This window comes from Capricornis sumatraensis, chromosome 3 (assembly GCF_032405125.1).
Source record: "Capricornis sumatraensis isolate serow.1 chromosome 3, serow.2, whole genome shotgun sequence".
Classification (NCBI taxonomy): domain Eukaryota; kingdom Metazoa; phylum Chordata; class Mammalia; order Artiodactyla; family Bovidae; genus Capricornis; species Capricornis sumatraensis.
The window spans coordinates 176,316,586-176,336,825 of NC_091071.1; the positions used below are offsets into that span (position 1 = coordinate 176,316,586).

Sequence of the window (20,240 nt, forward strand, 5' to 3'; positions counted from 1 at the left end):
CATTTCATCTGACCCCTCTTGTACTTTGCTGATGGGGGGTTGCTGTTGAGAAATGAAGAGGTATAAAGTAGTAAGTGGCCCTTTTCAGTTTTGCTGAAGTCTGGAAATGACACAGCTGCTGAATGTCAAGGGGAGTAAAGTCGGGTTAATAAAGGCCAGTGGGGACATCACAGAGATGGGAAAGCTAGGGTAACAGCACTTGACGTTAATAGAATTATAGAACTGCTTGGTTGAAAAGAACCTTGCAGCACAGTCACCTTGCTTTAGGCCCTGGTTGTGTTCCTAAAAGCACACGTAAAGTTGTATGATCCCGTCTCAACTATCATTGTCTTTACAGTGTGAGGGTTACTCTTAAAAGCCAAGTCTTCAGTTTGAGGCACTTAGATATTTTGCAGTTGCCAATATGCATTTAATTCATCACAATTCCTGTAAGAAACGCTAGTCAGAAGGGACAATCAGCAAGTTCAGAACGCTGCCCTGCTAATCTCCATTTCATTAGTCACCGGCGCTCTGCTGGACTCAAATCAGTGGCTGCACGAGCTCTGCGGCGATCCTTGTCACCAGCACCCAGGGCTGCTCTGGGACGGATGACTGACTGCAGCGGCTCCCGTCTCGGGCCTCACTCACGTGCTGTTCACTCTGACACCTGACTATCCTGACCTGCGTGAACTCTGGCCACAGCACAGGTCTGACCTTCCTCAGCTCAGCCTCACCTAACAGAGCCGCTCAGCCACTGACTTTTTCAGAGGTCGAGGAGGACAGGACTCTGGTCAGTGGTTTATGCCTGAGCAGCCTCTCGCCTAGGACAGAGGTCATCCTTTGGATCTGTGTGCCCAGGGCATCACGTGGGCAGTGCTGATGCACAAAGGAGCCTGGTGATTGGCTAGCATTTCTCTTGAGGGTTAGGCCCTTTGCGGTCAGTTAGACGGGTTGGCAAACTTGGTCTGTGGGCCGGTCTGGCTTGCTGCCTGATTTTTGCAGGCCTGCAAGCTAAAAAATGGTTTTTACCTTTTAAGTGGTTGAAAAAATTAAGAATATGTAGTGACACACAAAATTCCAAATCTCAGGGTCCCTAAGTGAAGCTGAACTTGTTCACACATTGAAGGCTGTCTTTGAGCCACGATGGCAGAGCTGAGTAGCTGCGAAAGCCTGAGCACTAGCCCTCGACAGAACAAGTTTGCTGACCTCTATTGAGAGCAGTGTCTTCATTTCACAGGTAAGAGAACTTGGACGATGCATCAGAATCACACAGCTAGGCAAAATCACACAGCTAGAGCGAGTTAGTGATTAGACCGTGACCTCGAGCTGCTCCTTCCATCTCCCAAACCTGAGGCCTTCTCTTTGCTGACTCGCCCTCCCCGTGCCATCTTGCCTTCTGACTCCCCCGTCCCCTCACCTAGGAGGCACTTGCTCAGCATTCACAGACCATCATGACACAGATACTGGAAAGTTCTTTTAGTAATTCACCAGCTACAGCAGCTGTCTCGGGGCCGCCCTCCAGGAGTCGAGGAGGAGGGCCGCCTGGCTCAGTGCTTCATACTCCAGGTTGGCCAGAAACAGCATCTTCATTTTCGTTTCCACACAGTTCTCCGTCAGCCTGTTGGCCAGCAGAGTGGCGGCCGATTGTTGGAGGAGCCAGCCAATCATCTCGTCTGGTTTCAGGTTCTTCGGGGCAAGCGTGTGTTCACCCCAGAGGCTTAAGTGAAGCACGTTAGCAGCCACTCGGGCGGATGGCCTCTGCAACAGGAAGGGGAGCCGGAGCTGAGAGCGCCTGTGACGGTCTTCACCCACAGCCCGCTTTCAGTGCAGCCTGTTTCAGGGTCTTCCCTCCTCTGGCCCTGAGCATGCTCTTCACCCTCCCTCCTGCAGTACTCTGCACACACACTGGCCGATTCTACCCACGCCCTAGGCTTTCCCATGGGTACGAATTTGGGATGGGGTGGGGTATGGGTAGAGGACATTGTTGGAATAGCCTCCCCATCCTGGGCCTTTTTTTTTTTTATTAAGGTTTCTTTCGCCATGCAGCATGGCATATGTGATCTTAGTTGCCCAACCAGGGATCGAACCTGTGTCCCCTGCATTGGAATCTTGGGAGGCCACCACTGGACTGTCTAGGGTGAGGGGAGTTGTCCTAACTTCATGATGGCAGCGCACACATGTGACAGCCTGCTGCCCATGGTGAGGGGCAAGCGGTAGGGCGGGACTGTGAGCCCTGGTCTGCCCATGCTTTTCCACTCCACATGCCACCCGCACTGGCCCCGCCACTCCTTTTAAGGTTTCAAATATGTTAGCCTTTGGAGTAATTTCAAAATGTCCAGATCTCTTAGGAGAGTTCATCCTATCTGTTTGGTTAGATCTCAGCTGATTCTATATCTTCATTAAACATATCTTAAAACTGCATCTGTTTCCCTCTGAGTAACTTTAAGCAACTAAAGCCAAGAGGAGTTGACTGCTGGAATCCTGACTCCAAACTTGGTGGCCAGCTCCCCTGCTCCTATCTATATTCCAGCCTGTTCTGTGTGTGGCCATCACCTCTGTAAGACAGAGGAGCCGTTTTTCACTCCAGTGCCTGCCCAGCCCTGCCCAGCCCTGCCCTTTACTCCAGAACACGACCTGAGGTTCCTTCCCATCCACACGCCCCCTGTAAGCCTGAACTGCCTCACCTTGCAGGCCTCCCGCTGCAGCAGCGACCTCACCAGGCACCTCACGTCCCACGGCACCCACTCAGGCAGTGCTGGCAGCTGAGCCTCCTGGTAACTGCGGCTTTCAAGGTGGGCCCTGCCCTGGCCGTAAAAGGGATTGGGGAGCCCGAAGATTTCATAGGCGAGTGCGCCCACCGCCCAGGCATCCGCCTTGCTGTAGTCGATCACTGCCCTGGGGCCAGGGCAGGCCGTGGACACCTGCTCGGAAAGCAACAAGTGAACAGTCACGCTGCTGGCACTTGAAACCTGTTTGTGCTCCTGCACGGCCCCCGATTCATTCACTAGTCTGGACTCTGTCCCAAGGAACCCAGAACTGGAACGAGCTGTAGCTCAGATCCAAGCCAGTGTGCTCAGGCTGGCAAAACGCATCTCTCCTGGGACATGAGTTCCAGGCGGAGAGGCAGGGAGGGGACTTCTGATAAATTACGGGTCAGAAAAGATGAAAGTGTTGAGTAACCAGGGAGGAGACCTGGTGGGAGAGGCTCTGCTGGTGGCACGTGACATGCTCAGTGGGACTCACCTCAGGAGCCATCAGGCAGCCATTTCCACCGCGGTCCACGTACCAGCTGGTGAAAGGCAACTGCAGGCCAACGCGCTCATCAGCCAAGCAGCAGCCAAAGTCTGTGATCACCAACCAGGGGCAGCCGTCTGTGGGGAGACATGCAGACGTGAGAGGCCATCTCCTCTCCTCCCTGCACCTCGAGGCCCTCTGATACCTCCACTAAAGCCACCCTCAGGACACGCTGACCCAGGAAAAGACTACTGCACAGCTGCACTCATCTCAAATGCAAGCAGCGTAATGCCAAAATTCTCCAAGCCAGGCTCCAATAGCAAGTGAACTGAGAACCCCCAGATGTTCAAGCTGGATTTAGAAAAGGCAGAGGAACCAGAGATCAAACTGCCAACATCTGTTGGATCATCAAGAAAGCAAGAGGATTCCAGAAAAACATCTACTTCTGCTTCACTGACTACACTAAAGCCTTTGACTGTGTGGATCACAACAAACTGTGGAAAATTCTTCAAGAGATGGGAATACCAGACCACCTGACCTGCCTCCTGAGAAACCTGTATGCAGGTCAAGAAGCAACAGCGAGAACCAGACATGGAACAACAGAGTGATTCAAAATTGGGAGAGGAGTACATCAAGGCTATATATTATCACCCTGCTTATTTAATTTATGTGCAGAGTACATCATGCGAAATGCCAAGCTGGATGAAGCACAAGCTGGAATCAAGATTGCTAGAAGAAATATCAATAACCTCAGATATGCAGATGACACCACCCTTATGGCAGAAAGTGAAGAACTAAAGAGCCTCTTAATGAAGGAAGAGAGTGCAAAAGCTACCTTAAAACTCAACATTCAGAACTAAGATCATGGCATCTGGTCCCATCACTTCATGCAAACAGAGGAGAAACAATGGAAACCGTGACAGGCTTTATTTTCTTGGGCTTCAAAATCACTGCAGATGGTGACTGCAGCTATGCAATTAAAAGACGCTTGCTCCTTGGAAGAACAGCTATGACAAACCCAGAGAGGATATTAAAAAGCAGAGATATTACTTTGCCAACAAATGTCCACATAGTCAAAGCTATGGTTTTTCCAGTAGTCATGTATGAATGTGAGAGTTGGACCATAAAGAAGGCTGACACTGAAGAATTAATGATTTTGAACTGTGGTGTTGGAGAAGACTCGTGAGAGTCCCTCGGACTACAAGGAGATCCAACCAGTCAATCTTAAAGGAAATCAATCCTGAATATTCACTAGAAGGACTGATGCTGAAGCTCCAATACTTTGACCACCTGATGTGAAGAACTGACTCCTTAGAAAAGACCCTGATGCTGGGAAAGATTGAAGGTGGGAGAAGGGGATGACAGAGGATGAGATGGTTGGATGGCATCACCGACTGGATGGAGTCTGAGTAAGCTCCAGGAGTTGGTGATGGACAGGGAGGCCTGGTGTGCTGCAGTCCATGGGGTCACAAAGAGTTGGACACAACTGAGCGACTGAGCAGCAACAAAAGCCACTCTCTGGACAGGCTGACCCAGGAACACAGGCCAGCAAGGCCTGGACAGCTGCCCACTCACCAGAGAGCTGAGTGGGACCAGCAACACAGACACGGACATGCCTCCGGGAAGTCAAGGTCCCCTAGCCAAGAACTGGATAAAATCGGTGCATTATCAATTAGTTATCCAGAAAAGGATTCATGCAGACTTCCTTTAAAAGCCAGTTCCTCTAGAATTTAATTGCATATTGAATTATCTTAAATCTTTTTAGTTCAAAATTGACCACATGAGAATCCTCCTGTATTGCAGGGGACAGAAGTTTGATCCCTGGGTCAAGAAGATCCCCTGAAGAAGGGAAAGGCAACCCACTCCAGTATTCTTGCCTGGGAAATCCTGTGGACAGAGGAGCCTGGTGGGCTACAGTTCAAGGGGTTGCAAAGAGTCAGACACGAGTTAGCGACTAAACAACAAGAACAAAACAATGACTCTCCTTTACAGAACCCCTAGACAAGTAGCCACCCAGCTTTGCTTGAATGCTTCCAATGATGGGGAGCTCACTGCCAGAGGCAGCTGGGCTGACATTCAAGCAGTACTTGCTGAAAATATTCTTACGATACAAAGACCAAAACAAAGACCAAAGCCCTCCATCTTGAAGGAGAGAGTGCTTATCTCTGTGTGCAGAGCTAAGATACAACTTAGAACATAAAAACCAGAAAAGACCCGAAGGCCCCTAAATGTCCTCAAACCTTAAGTCCAGACCGCCCCGAACAACTCGGAGCGGGGCGGGGCAGCTACCTGCGTCCAGTTCCACAAGGATGTTGTCAGACTTCAGGTCTCTGTGCGCAACGCCCTGCTGGACCAGGTGATCCACCGCTTCCAAGAGCTGCAGAGTCATCACAGCGGCCAGCCGGGGGCTCGGGGTGTTCCCGCGAAGGTACTGGCGCAGGGTACAGGGGTAGCTGGTGGATAGCGCAACAGGACCAGTTACCGTGCACCTAGCATCCCGAGCACCTTACTTCCTGTTAGGATGATGGCCTTTCTTCTGATTCCTTTTCTCCCTAAGTAGCCATTCTGTTTCTATCCACCATCCTGGAATTAGGAAGTAAGAGCTAGGGCCTCACACATTAGAAATTACAGGACAGCTGCTTGTTTCCTTAAAACACTCACACAGCAATGCCAGGGGCACAGAGATGGAGGAAAGGAGAAGAGTCTATGTTTAAAAAAAAAGGCAGGAGAAAGGTGAGCACAGAGGGGGCTACTAAGGTACTAAGGGCACTATATGGGGAGTATGTCCTGACTGAGCATGCCCTTCTGTTTTCCTGGAAGTCTGCCCAAAGGGAAACTGCGCTCCAGGGCAGACATACGCCCTCAGCCTGCCCTTGTCTCCCAAAGAGAGAGGGTCCTCTCGCCCATGACCCCAGGCTCCTGGAGGCAGCGACCAGCTCCCACTCACTCCGGGTCCCGCCACTCACTTCTTCATGACAAGGAAGAGAGTCCGCCCGTGGCCCAGGCCTGCGGGGTGAAGACGCGGGGGCAGCACATCCGGGTAGTCGACCAGGGCTCCTGGCAGCAGCGGCACCGACGAGGTGAAGGCTCGCAAGACCCGGATGATGTTGGGGTGCGGGGCCAGCTGCTTGGGACCTCCCTTAGGTCTTCTGTTTCAGCCGGGTGGGACAAACGTGAGGGAGCAGCAGATACGACACTTGGGATACAATAGTCTGAGGCCACAGTCAACACGGACATTCATCTCCACCCATATCTACACCAAGTGTGTGCCAGGTGCAGAGTCGGGTGCTGGAAGGGAAACCCGTGATGACTCATCACATTGGTGACCCCACCATCCATCCACCGTCCGTCCATCCCACGAGGTAGAGCATGGGGCCTGGAAGCGGGCTGCCTGGGGCTGAACCCCACGCCTGCCACTCCAAGTCCCTGGCCACACTGCTCAACGTCTGTTGCTCAGTCTCAAATGAAAAGGGGAATAGAGTAGTACCATACCCTGTAAGGCGGTTAATAGGACCCAGAATCTCCCTGATCCGGCCTTAGCGTAACACCCGGCATGAGCTCAGTCAGCCTCTGAGTGAACCGACACGGAGGCAGTGTGTAGAAGCGATTCCCCCGCGCGTCAGGTGCCCTGCCCAGGCCTCTGCTGCTCCGGGAGCCCCGCCCCACTGCCCTGCTCAGAAACAGAGGCTGCACTCGGCTGCCATGCCCGGGGCTGTGCGCACCTGACCCAAGGGCAACCAAGGGCCTGCAGTCGTGTCCGAGACCCGGTGGTTGGCAGGAAAAAGGGAGAGTCTCTCTGTGGAGTGTGAGGAAAAATTCGGCAATAACTGCACAGGAAAGGGGGCCGAGGTGTTGAAAGGATGCTTTAACGCCGCTTGAGCTCCTCTCTGAACAGTACCTGATGCACATCTCCTGAGCTGTGTTACAGATGTAAAAACCCCCACCAAATGAAGATGCTAACCACCTGATGGTCATAAGCAGGTAGCCCGCAGGCCTCCCGGAGCCTGAGGACTGAGGCTGTTAACCACTGTGACACTGCCCTGTCACCTCACCAACTACCGGAGATGTGTGCATGAGCCGATCACATACCCTGGGGCCCCCCTCTCCCTTACGTGCTCTTTAAAAATGCTTTGCTGAAACTCTTTGGGGAATTTGATGTTTGGGGGCCATGAGCCACCCGTCGCCTTCCATGGTCCTGCAACAAACCTTTCTCTGTTCCAAACTCTGACATTTTGGTATCGTTTGGCCTCACTGTATGTCAGGCACAGGAGTTTGCTTTTGGTAACAATGCCACGAGGCCTGAGGGAAGCCGGAAGTATATCTGCGGGCAGGAAGTGAGATCATAGGGTGGCAGAGAGAGGTGGATGGAGCGGAAGCCCAGAGACATCGAGACAACAGGGAGAGCCCCACGCCCGGGCTGTCCTCCAAGCTGCCTCAGGTCCGAGCTTTGAGCCAGGCCGTGAGTGGCTCCAACAGCTCCTCTGGGGTCCATCCAAACGGGCCCCTGTCCTAGGTGATCAAAGGCATCAGAGCGTCGTTCTGGCCTGGAGCCATTAGAGCCACTGGGAGAACGAGGATCCCAGCACAAGGCTGTTGGCGCCGCAGCGGCGAAGCGCTGCCTGGCTGTCAGGAGAACCCAGGAAAGCGTGTGGCTGCACTGGGAGGGGTGTGTGTGTTTGAACGGAAAACGGGAACTGGCCAGGAGGCCTGACAGGGGTCGAACCAGCACTGACCACGCTGGGCTCTGCTGACACTTCTCAGGCGCCTCTGCCACAAAGGGCACTCTTGGGGAATAGGCCATTAAAAAAAAAAATCTCTTGGCACCATCAGGTCATGGCAGTTAGTTGTAAAGTGAGTGTCAACCTCTGCTGGGGACAGATAGAATTCAATTCGTACAAAATGGTGGTGCTCTACCTGAGAAATACTTAGGAGTCATAAATCAGATCTGCCTAGCTCAGAAGGACGGGGAATGGTTTTAGATGGCCTTCTCTCCCTGCTCTAGCGTGAGTCAGCCACCTGCATCTCCAGCTGGGGTCAGACTAGTCTTTCCCAATTATCCGCCAACTGGAAGCCTGTCACTGACTGCACTGATCAGCAGGCGTGTGCTGTGTCTGGGTGTGTGTGTTGCGTCAGGTGCCGTGCCAAAGGCACGGGTGTGGGTGCTGCTCCGCGGCAGGGCGAGGGGGGCAGACGCCTGCTTACCCGTGAGTGGCCGCTCCATACTCCCCGGCCATGGCCACTCGACTGGCTGGGACCAGCTCCTGGCTCATTGCACTAAAGATGGCTTCGCTGGATGAGCCTGCCTGCAACACATCCATAATGGGTCCAGAATTAGTCCAGGCCCTCCTTGTCATCCGGACCAGGACAACTACTGCCTAGAACTGGTTTTGACCTTCAAGCTCATAACCTCTCTGAGTGGCAAGCCAAGCCTAGTTTCTCCCGGGAGAAAGGAGGCAGAGGTGCCATTCATGCCAACCCAGAGGATATTGCCCACTCCTCAAACTCTCGGCAGCTCAGGTGCCCAGGGCTGGAGGAGCTGTCGAGATGACCACAGCAGGGGCTCCTCTTCCTGCCACAGAGGCCTCCGGGCACCACCAGGCTCAGACCGGACCACCGAGCACGAACGCTCACCCCTGAAGGCTCCCTTCGGCAGACAGGCCAAGCCCAACAAGCCCACCCTGGATGAACTTGCGCTGAATCACAGAACAGCCCTCTATCAACCAGCAAAAAGCAACACACAATGAGGAAGAGCACCGTATCTTCCTCATTTCATCATCAACAGCTCTCAGGACTGGCGACGCCTATAAAGAATCCTTCCAGAATTAAGTCTTTTAGCTTTTGTGAATGCATTGCTGTCATGCCCCAACCAGTGGGAGTTTTGACGTTAGGACTGGGCGTGGGGTGGGGGTTGGCTACGTGTTGGCTATCAGCCCAGCTTGGAAGCACAGTCTAACAAGTTTCATTCCCCACATCAAGGCACAGACCACGCCCTTCAAGGCCCAGCGTGAGCTATGCGGCTGCCCCCCTCAGCCTTGGAGAGAGGCTCCGCAGAAAATGCCATCAAGTCTTGATGAGCTTCCTAACCCTCCTCCCACGATGTGATGGCAAGATACAGAAGCTACTCTAAATAGACAGAAATCTTTCTTTTGGGTGGGAAAAATACTCAGCTTGCCAAAGTCTTGAGTTCTGCAAGGGTTAAGAGCAGAGAGCTGGCACACCAGCCTTGGGTCTGGAGTGTGGTGGGAGGTGGGCTCAGCAGAAGGCACGTGGCCCCTCCTTCCCCACAAGCAGGTCAGGGAGCGAGAGGACAGAGCACACTGCAACCCTGAAATACGCTTATTGGCCCAGACGCCCCGGGCCCTCGCCACTCAGTGTGGCTTGTGGCCCAGCGGCCTGGGAACTCGTTGGGGAGGCGGGACCTCGGGTGACGCATGGACAGGTTACAGTCCAAGACTGTAACACTGCTTCAGACTGCTGCACAAGAGCATGAGGCGCCTGTCCTGTGGAGAATCTTGCTGGTTCCTATTTACTTCCTGGGAAGAAGTGTCGTCTGGTTACCACTGCCCCCAAGAAGGGGATTTTGAAAAAGGATGACTTCAGAGATGGAGGCCCCGCCCTTACCGAGATGTTCCACATCATCTTGATGGCCAAGGGGAAGGCCGGGGCCCGCGGGGCCGGCGCCTCCTCTCCCCGTGGAAGGACCTCTGGGCCCTTCCCTGGAAGAAGCTGGCCCAGGCTCTCTGCCTCCTCCAGGTTCCAGGGCAACACAGGCATGGCGGCCTCATAGACGGCGGCGCTGCAGCCCTTGCCAATGGACTGCCCGATCAGATACTCCTCCAGCCGGAAACCCTGCCAGCGTCGGGTGTCCAGTGGGTCCGGGAGCAGCTTGTTTTTCTGGGTGAAAATTGCCTGTGAAGAAAACGAGCAGGCACTATGAGCTTGGCAGCCCCGTGAGGCTTCCGTGAAGGGATGGAGTGGTACAGCGAGGCCAAATCTCCACTGGCAGATTGAGGGCTAATAAAACAACCAAATTGGGTGCTACTGTTGGTCCTGGGCTCAAGCCAGCCTGTTCTCCCCTTATTCAGAGTAATTCTCAAACTGTCACTTCATGGCAGTCACCACGTCAGTCCAACACAGAACACTATGTTAGTTGCTGCTGCTGCTGCTAAGTCGCTTCAGTCATGTCCAACTCTGTGCGACCCCATAGACGGCAGCCCACCAGGCTCCCCCGTCCCTGGGATTCTCCAGGCAAGAACACTGGAGTGGGGTGCCATTTCCTTCTCCAATGCATGAAAGTGAAAAGTCAAAGTGAAGTCACTCAGTCGTGCCTGACTCTTAGTGACCCCATGGACTGCAGCCCACCAGGCTCCCCTGTCCATGCTAAGAGGCTGCAGTTCCCCAGGTCTGCAGCTGGCACACCGCTCCTTTGAGGCCCATCAGGCTACCAGCACAATCTTGGAGGCTTCTGATTATGGAGACGGTTCTTTCTGCAAAGGCCTCAGCAGGTGGCTACTGGATGGTTACCAGGAGCTGTGGATGGCAGGAGCATGTGGTCACAGCCACCCCTCCCGCTTGTGAATGACCTCGGGCTGCTCTTGCAAGCAAGGGGATGAAAATCAGGAGGCTCCCTGGAGCCAGTCATCAGGTCCTGTTGTTGGGCTGAAGCCCGAGGACCTGCAGGTCCTGTAGATGGCCAGCCTGCAGATGGCTGATGAAGGAGCTTGGAGGCAGTGACAATGACAGCCATGGTTTACTGGATGGGGAATCTTAACTGTTTGCAGCAGAGGGTCCTGGAGAAGCATCCCAGTGTGTGTGGCAGACAGCAGGAAGGACCTGACAGCAACCTTCGCTCCTCTGGGGAGGTGGCGGCTACCATTCACAGGGGGCACTGATGTCAGGTTGGCTTATTAGTTACCGGGGAAACCGGCAGGTCCCTCACAGCCCCGCAGGTTCATGACCATCACCAGGGCAGACGTTTCCCCTTAATACACCAGCAGGTGGAGCGGTTGTGGCCTAAGGCTTAGAGCAACCATAGCTGGGGCAGGGGGCAAACACCTCCTGTGAGGAGGCTGTAGGGGAGCAGGCACTGGTCTAGCTCCCTGGACCTGTAGGTCCAGCAGGGGATGAAGAGAGAGCGCGAGAGCAGCCGTCTTGAGTGCCCGGACCACACACTCCACTCCCACAAACCCTGTGCAGCCCTTACCATCTTGGTCCAGCCCTGTCCCGTGATGTCCCTGGGGTCAGGTATGCAGAGGTGTACTGCAACCAAACACCACAAACGCAATACGGACACCAGCAGCTCAGAGTCTGGAGAGGCCCAGGGAGGCGCAGGAGGACAGAGCATCTTGCTGGAGACCTGCTGATCAGACTCATTTCTACAGGCTTTCCTTCTTTTTGGCTGTGCTGGGTCTTTGCTGCGGCACACTGGTCCTTGGTGCCGGCTTCTTTAGTTGGGCCACCTGACCAGGGATCTAACCCACGTCCCCTGCGCTGGAAGGCGGATTCTCAACCACTGGACCATCAGGGAAATTCCCAGACTCATCTCACAGTTAGGCCACTGTGGTCGCCCAGTTACCGGACAGACTCTCTCTGCTTAGATAAGGGACAAAACGTAGGATGTTTACATTTACATAATATAGGAAAGGTTGTGACCACTAGGCAAAATACAGGCAGTACCAGCATTGTGAGAGCCCACCCATCCTGTGGTTTTCGTCTTGGCCAGGCCTGTCGGACCACACCGCTGGTCCACTTTCAGTCCCCACAGCCAATGCCAGTCCTAGAGAGGCGGTGTAACAGACCCCAGGGTTAACAGAATGGTGCCTTTCTCCAGTAGAGGCCCAGATTAATTCCTTTAAGTAGTCTTAGGTGGGGCTGGGCTAGGTAGAAGATCTGTAAGAAGATGAGATCTCTAAATCCCTTTCTAATCCCATGCCCCACAGGGTGGCAAGCCCAAACCACCAGGGTCTTATCTGCCAGTCCGGGACCACTTTATATTTCCCCGGGGGGTTGGTCCTGTGGCGAGGGCAAAAGTGAGTTACTGCCCCGACTGACAGCTGGCAATGGTCCTTTAGTGGTCAACAGCTGAACTTAGAGGGTGTTGACAAATGGCCTCTGGGTTAATGTGGCAGAAGCAGGAGGATGGTCACTCCTGGGACGTTCAGTTATAGCTGGTAGGTCTGGAGTTAGTCTCCTGGGTCACACGCGGTCACACGGTGAGAGTGAGTTTCACATTTCAATTGTTGCTGAAACAGTTCCTTTATCCCACTCACTGGGCTTCCCTCACAGTTCAGCTGGTAAAGAATCCTCCTGCAATGCAGGTGACCCTGGTTCGATTCCTGGGTTGGGAAGATCTACTGGAGAACCGCCATCTAGAGTGGCCTGACCATACACCTGTCTCCCTGTTTCTGCCTCTTAGGAAGCTGGGGGGCCATTCTGTTTACAGAAAGGAGACAAAGAGTACACGAGTTCTGATGGAATTAGATGGAAGTGTAGGTGGGGGTGCATGGGGAAAGAGGCCATTTCCCCCAAATTGGGATTCTTGCCTACTTCAGGCAGGTGACATCATTCCTCCAGTCACCCAAACTCTACCTTCCTCCTCAAATCCCGTCTCATCTGCTGATCCCTCCCTTTCTATGGCTAGTCACTCGCCTCCAGACTTTCCCACTCATGTCCTTCCTTTACCTGCTTCTGAGTCCAATGAAAGCCCACTGTTTTCAAATGTCACAGCAGAACCTAACTGATGGACTTCCTGGTGGTCCAGTGGATAAGAATCTGCCTACCAGTGCAGGGGACATGGGTTTGATCCCTGGTCTGGGAAGACTCCACAAGCCTCAGGGCAACTGAGCCCGCGTACTGCAACTCCTGAGCCTGTGCGCCCTAGAGCCCTGCTCCGCGTCAAGAGAAGTCATGCAATGAGAAGCCTGTGCACTGCAACACAGATCAGCCCCCGCATGCAGCAGGGAGGACCAGCACCACCACCAAGAAAGAACCTAACTTACGGGCTATTCAGCCCCTTGTCCCGACACTTCCTGTGTATGGAGTGTTCTGCAGGCTGGTCTGCACCGTCTGTACTGGTCTCTCACATGCCTCTCCCCGAACCTCTGCTCAAACTGTTCCCCCCGCCCCCTGGAACATTGTCTTTGCTCTGCCTGCTCATCCCTACTCATCCATCAAGTCCCAACTCAAGCTCCTGCTTCCCCTATAACCAGTGCTGACCACCCAGCCCACAGCAGTCTTTCCTTCTGGAAGATTCCTAAAGCACCTAAAGCTAAAACACCTCGCATGAGAACTTTTAATGTTTTTAAAAAATGAAAGTCTGTCTTGCCTTGCCAACCAGTTTCTAAATTCTGTGGAGCTGAAGCAGTATCGTGTAATCCTCAGTCAACCACAGTTTTGAGGATGAGATAAAATTTTTAAAGCTTTGTTTTGAAATAAATATAGACTTACAGGAAGCTGCCAAAAAACCCCCAACAAAGCGTCCCGTGTGCCCTTCGCCCAGTCTCCTGCAACTGCCCTCTCACGAGGCACTATCAAACCCAGCAAAGTGACGACATACCCTCCGGTCAACGAGGCTATAGGTCTTACCCAGTCCTCACCATCTTTTCTAACCCGCATTCACTCGCGAGCATGCCCGTGCGGTGTAACTCTGTGCGATCTCACCCCACCTACAGATTCATGTCATCACCATCAAGACACAGACCTGTTCCATCACAAGAGAATTCCTTTGAGCTGCCTCTTTGTTTTTGCACCACCCCCGCCATGCCCCATGCAACCACATCCCTGGCAACCACTGACCTGTTCCCCATCTCAACCATTCTGTCATTTCAAGAACGTTACATAAATAGAATCGCAGGATGCAACCACTTGGAACTGACTTTTTTCACTAAGCATAATGCCCCTGAGGTTCACTGAAGTTGTTACCTGTATCAATGGCTGATTCCTTGTTATTCCTTATTATTAGCATTCCAGGGTTTAACAATTCACCAGCTAAAGGATGTTTGTGTGTTTATATTTTGCTATTATGAGGGATGCAGCCATAAATACTGGGGTACAAGATTTAACACCCATTGATGGCCCCTTGGGTTGCTTCTGCCTTTTAACTACTGTGAATAATGCTCCTATGAACACAGGTGAACTAATATTTGTTTAAAGTCCCCGCTTTCACTTCTTTGGCTATATACAAAGAAGCGGAATTGCTGGGATCATACGATAATTCTATTTTTAATGTCTGGGGGACTGGCATACTGTCTCCCATAGCAGCTACTCATGTACAGGTTTTTGTATGAACATAAATTTTCAAGTCTCTAGGTAAACGCCCAAGACTGCAATGGCTGGGTCATATGATAAATGTATGTTTAATTTTGTAAGAAACTGCAGACTATTTTCCAGAGTGGCCGTACTATTTTAGGTTTTCAGCATTGGTCCAGTTTCTCTGCATCCTCACAAGCATTCGCTATTATCACTTATTTTTAAAATGTTAGCTGCTCTAATAAGTATGCAGAGATATCATGCTGTATTTTCAATTTGCATTTCCCTAATGATTCATGATGTTGAACTATCCTTATTTGGCATCTGTATCTCCTCTTAGTGAAATATATATTCATATCTTTGGCCTATTTTATAAAAGGTTCCCCCCACAAAAATGCTTTCCAAATGCATCTAAAGGGACTGGTCTGGTCTACTCCAGTATGACACCATATGCAATTAGCATTAGAATTAGAATTTTAGCACATGGGTTGCCAAATCTGGTACTCTGATTTTCTTTCCAAAGAAGTCAAATGCAATAATTTTTTAAATTAATTTGTAATTAATTATAAATTTTAAGACACAGAAGAGTGAAGTGTGAGGCAAGGATGTGGAGATGGTAAGCTTAGGAGGATCTAGCTCCTCGGTTTAGAAACGGCCGCTGTAATTTTCAGTAGGGTTTGTCAAGTGGGCCGCCTTGGCTTCTGCCAGCTGAGCTGTAACAAAAGACAGGGGCAGAGAATGGGGCCTAGGCCAGGCATCATCTGTTGCCTCAAAGGGGCCAGGGTGTAAACATGAGACACTCTGGTGATGAGTAACACGACCGGGGGTGAAAGCCAGGAAACATGGGAGCTTAAAGACCAACATTGCTTGGTCTTTAACCAGCTGTGTCCTTGGGCAAATCACCCCACCTTGCACCACTTCAGCGCTAAGCTGTAAAACCCAGGGGCTGTACTAAGGCAGTGAATGGTTCCCAACCCCAGGAAGAATGGCCTCCCTCAAGAGGAGGGCACTGTGCCAGCAGATGGCCTTCAGACTTGAACTTAAAAATGTTTCTTTCCTGGCTGTCCAGCCTGCCTGTCTACCCTGCAGTCTGAACTTGCCAGACTCCAGAACAGCAGAGCCAATTCCTTCAAATAAAGCTGCCTTTTAATAAACACATCCTATTCCTTCTGTTTCTCTGGACAAGTAGAGATTTTGGTTGAGTAGAAACAGAATCCTCTGAGCTCTTTAAAACACTTCAAAAGCCCAAGAACTAAGCATCTTAGTCACCCCAGATAACTCTACACAGGTTGTTAACTAAAAACCATTAGGCCTGCTGTTTTCTCCTGCTGTTTGGGTTTTTACTTCGGCTTCAGCTATGTCACTAATTGGCTAAACTGTGGAGGCTGCCTGGCTGGCAAGTGGTTAACAACAGCACAGTTTCTATGAAAGTCAGACTTGTGACTTCAGCAAGTTATTTCACTTTTCACCTCCCTGAGTATGTTTTCTCATCCATAAATTGGGGATGACAACTACCCCTGGAATATAAGGGTTAGGAATTAGCTGTCCTTAAACTTTAGAAAATTTACAGAAGGTCATTGGCCTTGGAGCCACATTGACATTGATGTTGCTCAGTCGTGTCCGACTCTTTGCAACCCCATGGACTGTAGCCTACCAGGCTCCTCTGTCCATGGAATTTTCCAGGCAAGAGTACTGGAGTGGGTTGCCATTTCCTTCCCCAGGAGATCCCAACCCAGGGATCGAACCCAGGTCTCCCGCACTGTAGGCAGACACTTTACCATCTGAGCCACCAGGGAAGTTCAGGAGCTACATAATTAGTATATCTTTCAAACCATGCAGTTTGAGGAAGTGAAAGCTCAGTCCTGTCTGACTCTTTGTGACCCCATGGATTGTCCATGGAATTCTCCAGGCCAGAATACTGGAGTGGGTAGCCTACCCCTTCTCCACCGGATCTTCCGGACCCAGGAATTGAACCGGGGTCTCCCGTATTGCAAGCGAATTCTTTACCAATTGAGCTACCTGGAAAGCCCCATTTGAGGAAGGGAAGATAGTAAAACAAAAGTGAGGTCCTGGCCTGGCACCAGGAGATCAGTAACAAATGAGCCTTAATCAGTGATTGCCAAGCAATTCCCAGCTACAAGATAAATAGAATCAGTCCTGAGTATCCATTGGAAGGACTGAAGCTGAAACTCCAATACTTTGGCCACCTGATGCGAAGAATTGACTCATTTGAAAAGACCCTGATGCTGGGAAAGACTGAAGGCAAGAGGAGAAGGGGACGACAGAGGATGAGATGGTTGGATAGCATCACCGACGCGATGCACATGAGTTTGAGTAAGCTCTGGGAGCTGGAGATGGACAGGGAAGCCTGGCGTGCTGCAGTCCATTGGGTCGCAGAGAGTCGGACAAGACTGCGCGATTGAACAAGTTAAGTCTTGACCCCAGTCCCGACGGCAGTCAGGGCCTCCCAGTCCCGCCCCGCCCCCAACTCGGACCGCGCCCCCGCACTTAGCCCCGCCCCAAGCCTGGCTCCTGCCCCAACTCGGTCTCCCCCGGCCCCGCCCCGCACCCAAGTGGAGCCCCGCCCCACCCCGGTCCTCCCCCTCCCCGACCCCGCCCCGCCCGCCGCCGGCACTCACCTGAATCTCCTCACAGGCTGAGGCGGCCCGCCGGCCCTCCGCTTGCTTCTCCTCGATGAGGCCCAGCCCAATCCCGAAGGCCAGAAAGACAGCGCGGCCGCGAGGGCCCGCACCGCCCCGGGCCCGCACCACGAACTGCCGCTGGAGCCGCTCCGCCAGCCCGGCCACCGACTGGCGGAAGAAGCGGTAGCGGCCGGGAAGCCCGAGCCCGAGCCTGCACGGCTCCGTGCCGGGTCCCGCGGCCGGGCCCGGGCGCTCTCCGCGACCCCAGCCCGCCGAGGGGCCGGGCCGTTCCGGCCGGCCCCAGCCGTAGGCCGGGCCGGGCTTGGCCGTGAAGCGCAGGAGCAACGCTCGGCCCAGCTGCAGGCCCCGGCCCAGCGCCTGTCGCACGGCCATGGCGTCGCCGCCCGGTCCCTCGGGACCTGCCGGCGTCCGGGGCGCCTGACACAACGCCTCAACTTCGGGGCGGAGCCTCTGCGCAGGCGCGGGCGCCGGTGGGCGGGGCCGTCACTCCGGCGGTTTCCCAGCTGGCCGCGCGAGGGCGCTGTGGCTGTCCCTGCCGGCGCGTACTTTCTTCAGACTTTTGCCCGCAGCGTCTGAGGGGTGGCCTGTCAAGGACGTCAGGGGTGTGAACTTGGCTGCTGCGGGTGAAATCGACTCATTCAGGAGGGAATATTTATTGAGTAACCCCCATTGTGCCGGACTCTCTACATTTGTTAATTTTCCCACCAATGAGATAGGAACTCTTTTGTTAATTAAATTTCTCACCAATGAGATAGGAATGTCGTTTTTATAGATAAGAAAACTGAGGCACGGAAGTGTTGTGAGGGTCCCAGGTCATATGCGGTGTCAGTTCAGTTCAGTCGCTCAGTCATGTCCGACTCTTTGTGACCCCATGGACTGCAGCACGCCAGGCCTCCCTGTCCATCACCAACTCCCAGAGTTTACTCAAACTCATGTCCATTGAGTCGGTGATGCCATCCAACCATCTCATCCTCTGTCGTCCCCTTCTCCTCCCACCTTCAATCTTTCCCAGCATCGAGGTCTTTTCCAAGGAGTCAGTTCTTTGCATCAGGTGGCCAAAGTATTGGAGTTTCAGCTTCAGCATCAGTCCTTCCAACGAATATTCAGGACTGATTCCTTTAGGATGGACTGGTTGGATCTCCTTGTTGTCCAGGGAACTCTCAAGAGTCCTCCAACACCACAGTTCAAAAGCATCAGTGTCAGAACTGAGGTTAAAATTCACATTGGCCTGGTGGTTGAGTTCCTCAGTGCCCTTAAACTCCTCTCGCAGTGCCTGCTAGTTACTTAGGGCCCCAGGAGAAGTCACACCTGAAAGACAGTGAACTGAGTCTCAGACAAGTGGAGCGACTTGCCCAAAGTTGTGCAGCTTGTCAGTGGCAGAGCCCTGATACCCATTCCTGCTGTTGGGAATTCCTGCTGATTTCTTTTTTCTTGCCTTTTTTTTTTAACACGGGAATTTTCAAAAACATAATAATGAAATAATATAATGAACCCCATGTACCCATCATGCAGCTTCAACAATTATCAACAGTCGTTATTTTATTCACCTATGCATATCTTCATACTCCCCATTCCCCTAACTGTAAAGCAAAAATATTATTCTCAGCTCTGAAATTATCAAGCTTCCTTTGTAGCTCAGTTGGTAAAGAAACTGCCTGCAACGTAGGAGATCTGGGTTCAATTCCTAGGTCGGGAAGATCCCCTGGAGAAGGAAATGACAACCCGCTCCAGTATTCTTGCCTGGAGAATCCCATGGACAGAGGAGCCTGGCGGGCTACAGTCCATGGGATCACAAAGAGTCACACAACTGAGCAACTAAACCACCACTAAAAATATTACCATTAACTCCATATTATCATTTATTATTCAGTCAATATAAAATTTGCCTGTTCTCTCTTATTTTACAGTTAGTCAAATTGGGATCCAGACAAGGTTTCCACCTCTCTTGCTCTCTCTCAGTCACTCAGTTCAGTTCAGGTCATTCGCTCAGTCATCTCCAACTCTTTTCAACCCCATGCATTGCAGCATGCCAGGCCTCCCTGTCCACCACCAACTCCCGGCGTTTACTCAGACTCAGTCCATCAAGTCAGTGATGCCATCCAGCCATCTCATCCTCTGTCGTCCCCTTCTCCTCCTGCCCCCAATCCGTCCAAGCATCAGAGTCTTTTCCAATGAGTCAACTCTTCGCATGAAGTGGCCAAAGTACTGCAGTTTCAGCTTCAGCATCATTCCTTCCAAATAAATCCCAGGGTTGATCTCCTTCAGAATGGACTGGTTGGATCTCCTTGCAGTCCAGGGGATTCTAAAGAGTCTTCTCCAACACCATGGTTCAGAAGCATCAACTCTTCAGGACTCAACTTTCTTCACAGTCCAACTTTCACATCCATACATGACCACAGGAAAAACCATAACCTTGACTAGACGGACCTTTGTTGGCAAAGTAATGTCTCTGCTTTTGAATATGCTATCTAGGTTGGTCATAACTTTTCTTCCAAGGAGTAAGCGTCTTTTAATTTCATGGCTGCAATCACCATCTCAGTGATTTTAGAGCCCAAAAATCTGACACTGTCTCCACTGTTTCTGCATCTATTTGCCATGAAGTGATGGGACCAGATGCCATGATCTTCATTTTCTGAATGTTGAGCTTTAAACCAACTTTTTCACTCTCCACTTTCTCTTCCATCAAGAGGCTTTTTAGTTCCTCTTCACTTTCTGCCATAAGGGCGGTGTCATCTGCATATCTGAGGTTATTGATATTTCTTGCAGCAATCTTGATTCCAGCTTGTGCTTCTTCCAGCTCAGCGTTTCTCATGATGTACTCTGCATAGAAGTTTTTCAGTCACTCAGTTGTGTCCAATTCTTTGAGACCGTATGGACTGTAGCCTGCCAGGCTCCTCTGTCCTTGGGATTTCCCAGGCAAGAATATTGGAAGTGTGAAAGTCGCTCAGTCATGCCCAACTCTGAGATCCCATGGACTATAACCTGCCAGGCTCCTTTGTCCATGGAATTCTCCAGGCAAGAATAGTGGAATGGGTTGTGGTTCCCTTCTCTAGGGGATCTTCCCAACCTAGGGATCGAACCTAGATTCGAACCTGCATTACAGGCAGATTCTTTACC

General features: G+C 52.1%; 1 protein-coding gene across 1 annotated transcript; it reads right to left on the minus strand.

Moving 5' to 3' along the window:
* Nucleotides 1-409: 409 nt before the first annotated feature.
* On the minus strand, nt 410-17,495 carry PINK1 (PTEN induced kinase 1). Its single transcript, XM_068967560.1, has 8 exons — nt 17,100-17,495; nt 9,835-10,122; nt 8,416-8,516; nt 6,180-6,362; nt 5,503-5,666; nt 3,223-3,350; nt 2,664-2,900; nt 410-1,737 (listed from the first exon to the last, which is right to left on the minus strand). The coding sequence occupies exons 1-8, from the start codon at nt 17,493-17,495 to the stop codon at nt 1,471-1,473; spliced, it is 1,764 nt and encodes a 587-aa protein (XP_068823661.1). The 3' UTR covers nt 410-1,470.
* Between the last annotated feature and the right edge of the window lie 2,745 nt (nt 17,496-20,240).